The sequence below is a fragment of the Pteropus vampyrus genome, unplaced genomic scaffold (genome assembly GCF_000151845.1).
Source record: "Pteropus vampyrus isolate Shadow unplaced genomic scaffold, Pvam_2.0 Scaffold563, whole genome shotgun sequence".
Lineage (NCBI taxonomy): Eukaryota > Metazoa > Chordata > Mammalia > Chiroptera > Pteropodidae > Pteropus > Pteropus vampyrus.
In genome coordinates this window covers 94,125-103,557 of record NW_011889344.1, presented here as the reverse complement: position 1 = coordinate 103,557, position 9,433 = coordinate 94,125, and the positions used below count along the sequence as shown (strand labels likewise).

General features: G+C 61.1%; 1 protein-coding gene across 1 annotated transcript in view; it reads left to right on the top strand.

The window, feature by feature from the left end:
• MAPK8IP2 (mitogen-activated protein kinase 8 interacting protein 2) overlaps positions 1-5,553 on the top strand; it is an 11,262-nt gene extending 5,709 nt beyond the window's left edge. Inside the window, exons 7-14 of the mRNA XM_023525430.1 lie at positions 2-229; positions 515-590; positions 714-886; positions 963-1,072; positions 1,662-1,766; positions 1,884-1,954; positions 4,444-4,542; positions 4,892-5,553. Of these exons, the coding sequence (XP_023381198.1) occupies positions 2-229; positions 515-590; positions 714-886; positions 963-1,072; positions 1,662-1,766; positions 1,884-1,954; positions 4,444-4,542; positions 4,892-4,964 (935 nt within the window). The 3' untranslated portion in view covers positions 4,965-5,553. The remainder of the gene's footprint in view (position 1; positions 230-514; positions 591-713; positions 887-962; positions 1,073-1,661; positions 1,767-1,883; positions 1,955-4,443; positions 4,543-4,891) is intronic.
• Positions 5,554-9,433: the final 3,880 nt, after the last annotated feature.

Here is a 9,433-nt window from a genome sequence, read left to right as displayed (position 1 = left end):
GACGAGCACACGCAGCTGGAGCTGGTGAGCCTGCGGCGCTGCGCGGGCCTGGGCGACGACAGTGAGGAGGACAGTGGTGGCGAGGCCAGCGAGGCCAGCGAGGACGAGGCAGGCGCCGCGCTGCTGGACGGTGGTCAGGGCCCGGAGGCCGCTTCCCCGGACAGCCCCGACCTCACCTTCTCCAAGAAGTTCCTCAACGTCTTTGTCAATAGCACATCTCGGTCCTCCAGTGAGTGCGTGGGGGTGGGGGGGGCGGGGGCAGCCCCACGCAGTGACTCAGGGTGCCCAGGGCAGTCCGAGGGTCTGGGGGTGGGCGCACTGTCTTCTTTATCCAGGAAGAAGCCTGCGGCTTTCCTCACACCCCCAGTGGGCTACGGAGGGGCGGGGGCTGCTGAGCGTCCTCTCTGAGTCAGGACACCCCGCAGCTGCGAGGGGAGGAGAACCGGCCAGGCCTGCAGGTGCTGCTCCCCGCTTTCTGAGTCTCTGTCTCCCCCACCCTCTCTCTGTCCCTCAGGCACTGAGTCCTTCGGCCTTTTTTCCTGCCTGGTCAACGGGGAGGAGAGAGAGCAAACTCACAGGGCGGTCTTCAGGTTCGCCTCCCCCAGACGCCAGGGACCCCAACTGCAGTCTGCGGACATTAGGGTCACTGGTGCACACGGCCCAGCCAGTCCTGTCCCTGAATATGACCACCCCCCCCCCCCGCCCGATCTCAGGTTCATCCCTCGCCACCCTGACGAGCTGGAGCTGGATGTGGACGACCCGGTGCTGGTGGAGGCGGAGGAGGACGGCTTCTGGTTCCGCGGGCTCAACATGCGCACGGGGGAGCGCGGAGTGTTTCCCGCTTTCTACGCACACGCGGTGCCCGGCCCCGCCAAGGAGCTGCTGGGTGAGACCGGCCTCCAGGGGGCGTCTTGGCACCCCAGGCCACCCACACGGCTGACCCAGCCCCTTGTGACCCCCAGGGAGCAAGCGCAGCCCCTGCTGGGTGGACCGCTTCGCCGTGCAGTTCCTGGGCTCCGTGGAGGTGCCCTGTCACCAGGGCAATGGCATCCTGTGCGCGGCCATGCAGAAGGTCAGTCTGGAGGCAGGCCCGCCGCAGCCCTGTGGACTCCGACCTCCACAGAAGGTCGGGGGGCGTTGGGGGCAGCCCCCCCGCTCTAATTCAGAAGCCTGGGCAGAGCTGTTCCCCATCACCTCGGGGTCTCTTGGTGTGTTCAGTGCGTCCCCCAGCTGCCCATTGGCCTCTCCCTCTCTCTTGCCTAAAAATCAAGACCGTCTCCCACGGAACCTCCCGGAGCCGTCCGCTCGCTGGGTCATTGACTGGGGGGCAGGGGGCGGGAGCACCTGCTCGCCTGCTGGCCCTGTGATGGAGTGGGAAGGAGCAGGACAGCCCGGCACCTGAGCTCTAGCTCCCGGGAGGACAGGCAGCGAGGAGGTGGGGGGCATGGAGGCTGTGGTCCTGGCAGCGGGAACGGAAGAGAAGCAGCCTGAGTGCCGAGAGGTGGCTGGCTAGTCCTGAGACCGAGGGACGGCCAGGACCCTGGTGGCACGTTCCAGGACCCGTGCCAAGGGCTGTCGAATGTGTCTTGAATGCTCTAGCAGGGGAGAAAGTGGGGCCTTGTGTGCCCCTGAGATCCCCTCCCCTCCGGCCTCTTCCCCAGATCGCCACTGCCCGGAAGCTGACCGTCCACCTGCGCCCTCCGGCCTCCTGTGACCTGGAGATTTCTCTTCGGGGGGTCAAGCTGAGCCTAAGTGGCGGACCCGAGGTGGGCGTGTGGCTGGCGCCTGAGGCGCAGGGGAGGCCGGGGAGGATCTGGCTGAGGGGGGCGCGGGGCGGCAGGGTGGCCCCAGGCGGCCCCCTCCTGACCCCGCGCCCACACTAGTTCCAGCGCTGCAGCCACTTCTTCCAGATGAAGAACATCTCCTTCTGCGGCTGCCACCCCCGCAATAGCTGGTAAGAACCTTGTCATCCCCAGAGGCCCCCGCGCATGAGGCTGCCACACAGCCTGCACCCCACCTCCCCGAGAGGCCCGCCTGCAGCCGCTCTAGGCTGGGGAGGCATGGACCCAACAGACCCCTGCCTGGCGTGGGGGGCAGACAGGCAGACGCACAGACAAGTGAGTGCTAGGAGCATCTGCGGGGTCCGGTGGGCATCTGCACAGGGCTCCAGTGAGGAGACTCGGGGGGGAGGGCTTCTCCTGGGCTTTGGGAGGCGACTGAGACCACTCTGGATGCCTCGAAAGGCAGGTAGGTGATGGGGTGTGGGCCAGGGCCACTAGGGTCTTGAGGAGTCCCTGGTGATGGGGTGTGGGCCAGGGGCACTAGGGTCTTGAGGAGTCCCTGGAATGAGGCTGGAGGGCCACTGGAGGTGCTGTACCCTCTGACTGTGCCAAGGACCTTGTACTAATCCCACTGGCAATGCGGTGGCAGCGTGACACAGTCAGGTCGACAGGCACTGCTGAGGTCATCCAGGTGCCGTGTCCTGGAGGCATTTGGGAGGTGGGATAGGCAGGACCTGGGCTGACCTGATGTAGACACTGACATGGGGGGAGGGTCAAGGATGACGTGCCATCTGCGTGATGGGCAGATACCAACCCATGCACCAATAGACAGCATGGAGCGAAGGGGAGGACAGCCTGGAGAGGCAGCGTGCCACGCAGAACAGCGAGCACGGCGGCCATGTGTCGTAGGGGGGACCTGTAAGGGAGGTGTCAGCTCAGAGCAGGCAGAGAGCTGCAGCCAGGAGGCCGATGAGGGCCAGGCAGAGCGAGGACAGACAGGAGTGGAAGGGGAGAGAGTGTGCCAGCACTGTGACTAGCGGGTGGGGGCCACAGGCTTCCTGCCCAGCCTGACTCCTGCCTGCCAGGTCCCGGTGTCCTGGGGGAGGTAACCTGAGCCAGACGGGCCAACCAGCAGCTCCAAAGGATTCGATGGGGTGTTGGAGGAAGCAGGTCTTCAAGGGCAGGTGGGACGTGGGACGCTGCTGCTGGGGCTGGTGACAGATGTCGAGGCCAACATGTGTGTCATCTGGACACTGGCAGTGCTGGCTGGGGGCAGGATCGATGGTCAGCACGTCAGAGCCCATTCTGGCTGCTTGTCCTCTGAGGACAGACATGGCGTGATGGGCTCCACTGTGCAGATGCTGCGCGGGGTGGAGGCTGGGACAGAGTGCCCCGGCTCCGGCCCAACAGCAGGCAGCTCTGGCACCATGAGGACTGGTCTGCATGGCAGCCCCAGCCCATGTGGACAGTGGGCTAAGGATGTCACTGCCAAGAGAGGAAGAACAGCCTTGTTTGAGGAGAGGGGGACTGGGCGCCACAAGCTCAGGCTTCCAGGCTAGACAAAGGTGCAAGTCCAAGGGAAAGATAGTCAGACCAGTGGCCCAGGGTCGAGTGGGGGTGGCGGGGGAGGGGCCGAGGTGCTGCTGTCCTAGCCCAGACGGTCCTGCTGCTTGTCGCTCCAGACTCAGCCCAGTCTGTCCTGGAGAGGAGGCACGGATGAGACAGTGCCAGGTGGGCGGTTCACTGGCTTCATCGTGAAGCAGGTCGGAGGTCAGGCGTGTGCTGGGCATGCTGTTTGGATGAGGGAGGGGTGTGGCCATTAAGGTCACAGGCTGCCACAGACGGGCCATGTCCTTGGGCAAGTTTCCAACCCCCGTGTGCCTTAGCTCCCTCTTGTCACAGGACTGTCGTGAGGCTGAGGTCAGTTAGTAACGTAACGTGCTTGGGATGGCACCGGCCACTCAGTAAGCGGCTCCTAAGTGTGGTGACTGAATGCGCTCCGTCACGGGGGCCTTTGAGACAAGGCTGTGACGTGTCTGCGGACCACGCGAGGGCGCTGCATTGGCAGTGACACTCATGCGAGGAACCGTGCAGCGCCATCCAGCGAGGAGCTCAGACCGGCCACGGCGGGGCGGGGGCCACGGCTCATGCCATGGGACTCGGGTAGTCACTTTCGCTGTGTCTCGGATGAGAGGAAGGGGTTTGGGGAAGGCATGCCTGAAGAGAGAGCTGGGGAGGGACTAGATGGAAGACAGGAGCTAGTTTCTTCTCCAGGAAGAGGGTTTGACAGATCAGAGGCTGCTCAGAAAGGTGGGGCCGGGCAGGCTCGGGATGTCACGGCACGAGTGAGGCCTGAAGTGCTGGGACAGGGCCTCGAGAAGGCAGGGGAAGGGGCCGGCTGCATTTGCTCGAGGGAAGGTGGATGCAGCTGGACATCCTGTGATGGAGAAATGAACGTGGGTCACTAACTCCTTGGCGATGCCTGGCATTGTGCTTGGACCAGATGCAAAAAGACACCTTCGCGCCTCGAAATCCTGTGTCGCACGCATTTCTCCTCCCCGCACTGTCCCCGAGCCCCCTGTTCCGGCCTCTTCTCCCCCAGTCGTGGGGGGCCTGAGGTGTGGGTCCACGCTCTGACGCCCCCCACACCGACTGCCCCCAGCTATTTCGGCTTCATCACTAAACACCCTCTGCTGAGCCGCTTTGCCTGCCACGTCTTTGTCTCCCAGGAGTCGATGAGGCCCGTGGCCCAGAGTGTGGGGTGAGTGGAGTCCCAGGGTGGGACCAATGAAGGGGTGGGTGGGGGGTGCAGGTGCAGGAGTGAGGGTGGGTGAGCGGGGCTGGGAAGGCGGGCTGGGCGCAGTCGGGGGGCCCTGGACGGGCTGGGCTGGGGAGTTCCGCAGACGGGAGCACGGGCAGGGTCGGCAGCGGAGCTGGAGAGCCGGGAGTCGGCAGGCATGTGGCGCTGAGGCCAGGGAGTAAGTAGAAGGGCCTGTGGTGACCAGGACGGCTGAGGAGTGCCATGTGGGGCGACTGGGGGCCGGCCCAGGAGGGAGGGAGGCAGCGTGGGGACCACCGGTGGCTGAGGGCTGGGGGGGCTCTGTCCACAGCCGCGCCTTCCTGGAGTACTACCAGGAGCACCTGGAGTACGCCTGCCCCACAGAGGACATCTACCTGGAGTAGCCGCCGCGGCTCCTGCTCCCGCGCGGCGGGGCCTGGGCATCTCAGAGGCCACCAGCTTCGGCAAGGACTTTGGGGGCGCGTGGCACCTGATGCCTGGGACTGGCCTTGCTCGTGGGGGCCGCAGGGGTGGGCGCACCTCCACTCTGCTCTGACCCCTCTTTCTGCGTCTGTCTCTGCCCCTCTGTGCCTGCAAATTCTGCCCTCCACTCTTTACCTTGGGGTCAGAGATGGGAGGGGTGTGGAGGAAGGCGAGGCTCTAGGTGATTGGTGACATCAGGCTCCCAGGTGGCCCCCTCCTGCCCCGCCCCTGTGATTTAAAAGGAATTTTAATTTTTATAGCGAATCTCAAGGGGTCACCCCACCCTTGAGAGGGACCCCCACACTGCCCCACACGGAGCTCGGGGGAAGCAGGAAGGGGTTCCCTAGAAGGGCCTTCGGGACACTAGGAGTTGTTCTTGAAGCTCACCCAAGCCCCTCGACCTTGCTCGGAGGAGGGTGCCCCACCCCGCACCCCGCCACACCAGCGTCTGCTTTGCCGCTGCAAACTCCCCGCAGTCCAGCACCTCAATAAACTCTCTGCTTGGTGTGACCCTGTCTGTTTCTGGGGGGATAGATAAGGGGCCAGGCCCAGGTGCTCCCCGTGGCACTGGGCACCAAGACCCCCAGGTGCTGGGCTTGGGAGAAACTTCACTCCAGTGTGCCGCCTGGGGCCACTCCCCAAACACCCTCCACAGGCCAGAGAGAAAGGCTGCTGGTCACATGACTTCCATCCTCACTGCGGGCCGGGCTAGGGGATTGGTGTGCATGCGTCGTGCGTGTGTGTGTGTGTGTGTGTGTGTGTGTGTGTGTGTGTGTGTGCATGCTTGTGAGAGGACAAGGTCGACCTGACGAGATCTCGAAGCTGGTATTTAAGAGCTGGTCCCCAGAAAGCCAGAAAGAATGGCAGAACCTGCCACTGTGCCCCGTGATTGCAGACGCTGCCTCTGCAGGGAGGGCTGCCCTGGTGACCCCACCATGAGGGGCTGAGGGCAGCGTGGCAGTCAGTGCCTTCCTGAGGGGGCCAGGGCCGTCCTCCGCCCCCGCTCTGAGCCTGGGACTAGAGCAGGACAGCGCCGGGTGAACGTCAGGAAGGGAGACTGAGCAGAGTGTGGATGCTTCACGTTGCAGAGGCAGAGAGTGCCCTGGCCTCTGCTCCTGGGCACACGACCGTGGCCCCCAGACCCCGTGGCTGCCCTAGTGTGGGGACCTGCCACCCACCCCCCACTGCCCTCGTCTGCCTCAGGAGGGCACCATGTGCCCACCGCCCCATCCCTGCCGGGCCTGGCAGTTCCCTAAACCTCGTCTCCCTGTTTTTCTGATGAGTCGCCTTTCCCTCCCACCTGGCCCTTTAGGACAGCTGTTTGTACTCGCTTGCGTGTCCTTCACCTGGAACTGCTCCCTTCTGGTAGGGCCTTTCCCACACCTGCCCGACCACGCCTTCCTGCATTCTGCTCAGCAGCTGCCCCTTGCCAGACCTCAGCCTCGGTTGGCTGATCCCCAGACCCTAGACCTCAGTCCTGCGCACCCCGGGACTTACCTGTGCCTCTGAGCAGACGGCTGGCTCAGCCCCGCGCCCTGGCTCGCCAGCCCCAGCTGACCTCCAGGGCACTCCTTTTCCGGTCACTGGGCTGGCGCTCTGCAGAATTCTGTAAATGTGATGGCCCTGTGTTCATAGCAAGGGCTCGGAGCTGTCAAGGGCCCAACTGCCACAGATACTTCAGACCCCCATGTGTTTTTCCCCACCTGGCCCTATCTGTTTGCTTTCTGTGTGTTATGTTTCTCCTAGTCACCTGAGCCGGAGTCCTAGAGTCACCCTACACACCTCCCTGTCACCTTCACCCTTAACTGGCCACTCGGTCTGCCACTCCACCCCCACGACTGCCTGGCTCAAACCACCTTGAGTTTCCTCCTGGGTCTTTGTAGCTCAAACAGCTTCCTCCGGGCTCCCCGCCTCCACCTGTGTCTGCAAATCCACCTGCACCTGCAACCGGACCTGGGCTCTACACAGGAGCCTGCCAGGCCACGCCCTCTTCAGCTCTGCAGTGGCTCCCTGCTGAACCCCAGCTGGCCTGGCCTGGCCTGCCCCTCTCCAGCCCCCTCATCCCTCTGTGCATCGCTGGGTCACCTCCTGTCCTGGAGGTGGGCGAAGCATGGCTCCCGCTGGCCCCAGCAGAGGCTGCCAGCCTGAGTCCTAGCAGGGGCGTGTCTGTGGCCGGCTCCCAGAGCAGAGGCCCTGGAACCCTGGCGAGTGAGCTGGCCGCTGCGGCCGCGACCTGGACCTCCAGAAGCCCAGCTCAGATCGCGCCTTGAACAAAGAGCCTTGTACACACTCCCTGTTAGAATACTGAAAGCATAAAAATGATCTAAATTTTGACTGGTTTGGTTAACTAAATTAAAGTACATTTACCTAATTGAAACATGGGCCGATGTGAAAAGCATTTAGTAATAATACAGAAACCATCTGTTATGCTCTCAAGGGAAGATAAACATGCAGCACCTGTGCTGGAAAGTGTGTGCTGGGACAGACCGGGATGGGACACGGCCAGCGGCCACCCTTGCCTCATGGCTCTGGGGCGCTGCTCCTTTCTTTCCTGCAATGGACATGTCTGTCATATATTCCGTGTTGCTTAGTAGATATCCCCAAATGTGAGTAGAAACATTTACAGAAAAACTAAAAAAAAAAAAAAAAGTAAAGGCATGTTAATTAAATCCAAACAAAAAGTTATTCTGGCCACAATGAAACGCCCATGTCACAGGACTGTCGCGAGTCTGCTGCCACACAGGCCGAGCGCAGTGCTGCATCGGCTTCCCGTCCATTGTTAGTTTAAAAACACCACACTAGAGTTTCTCTATTTTATTTTTTCAGCATTATTTTTCCATTATGAAGAGTTGCGTGTAGTCATTATAGAAAATTTGGGAATTGCAGAAAATAAGGAGGTAAAAAAATCCTTTTATCTTTTCAATTCAAAGAATTATTGCTACTACTTTGGTGAATTTTCCAGTCTCTTTTCTATATATGGGTTTTATTTTATTCTGTTTTAGGGCACAGGCAGACTGGGGAATCAAGGAAGAATTTAAGGCAAAGCTAAGTAGCCAACGTCTTCATAAAATGACAGGTGCAGTGAAGGACAGTCTCAGCACACCCAGTCTCCAGTAATGAAATGACAGACCAAGAAATACATGATTCAAAACGCTTGAGTAGCAAGAAAAAGGAGGAAACCAGAATCATAGAGATGGATTCTAATTTCTCTTCATCGCTTTACAATAAAAAACGTAGATGTCAAAATATAATTAATAAGATGAAACAAACACACACACACACCGGACATTATATTCTACACGCAGGGAACATCAGTCACTGGATGTCGGTGGAAATATTTCAACAATGAATTACGTAACACGTGTGGAAGCAAAACACTCAGCTCCAAGTGAGAAACCCGGGAAGATCAATCTAGTCGCCAGGGGCAGCAGATCTGGAGGCTGGAAGGTGATAGCAGGACAGCAGGCTTCTTCCCTTGGCTCCCACATCCCCAGTGTGTGGCCTTTGTCCTCGCGATCACCTGAGGGCTGCTGTATCTCTGAGCACTGTGCCCTATTCCAGCCAGGGGTGAAGGGGCAGGCAGCTGGTTTCGCTGTGGTGAGGGGGTAGGGGCCAGGTAGCGTAGGAGGGACAGCCACTGTCAGGCCCAGCCTGAGGCCAGGGGCTCTTTGGAGAAGTGTTCCTCTGACCATCTGCCCGGGGGACAGGAAGCAGGCACATCGCCCGCCGGGTGAAGAAGCGGGCCCTCTCGACCGCGTGGCCAGCAGCAGCTGCGGTCGAAGGCTGCTGAGCCTTTGAGCAGAGCAGCAGCTCTGACACCCTTAAGGAGGCACAGAGAACAAGATCGCGACCAGGGACCCAGGCAGAAGACCCTCTCCCCACACCAAGGGTTTGTGCACAGACCCCCCCACAGGGTGAAGGTGGTGAGGAAGCGGATGGCTGCCGTGGAAGAGCGAGTGTTAGGGTGCCCAGTGGAGCGGGGGTTCCAGGCTCCTCACCTGGTGGCGGGTGTGGACACAGGTGTGATGGGACGTGTGCAGGTGTAAGGTGTATGTGGCTCTGGAGTCGATACACAGCACGGGGTCCCCCCTGCAGCATGCCCCACCCCTGCCCACCACCACCTGGGCCGCGCTTTATGGAGAGGGCACAAAATGCAGCATCGGCCTGGGTCACGCCGGGTCCCTGTGCTGCAGCCCCACCCCCAGAAGCCAGAGCCCCTGTGAGCGAGGGCATCGTACACGGAGCTGGCAGAGGACCAAGCAACTTAGGCCCAGAAGCTGTCCTGGCATCATTTGCACTGATGGCAAAAGGGCAACTTTGCTTTTATTTCTTATTTCCTTTGTGCAAATCTGGACCAGACAGGAGCAGCTGGCTCCTGGCACTCTCCTGG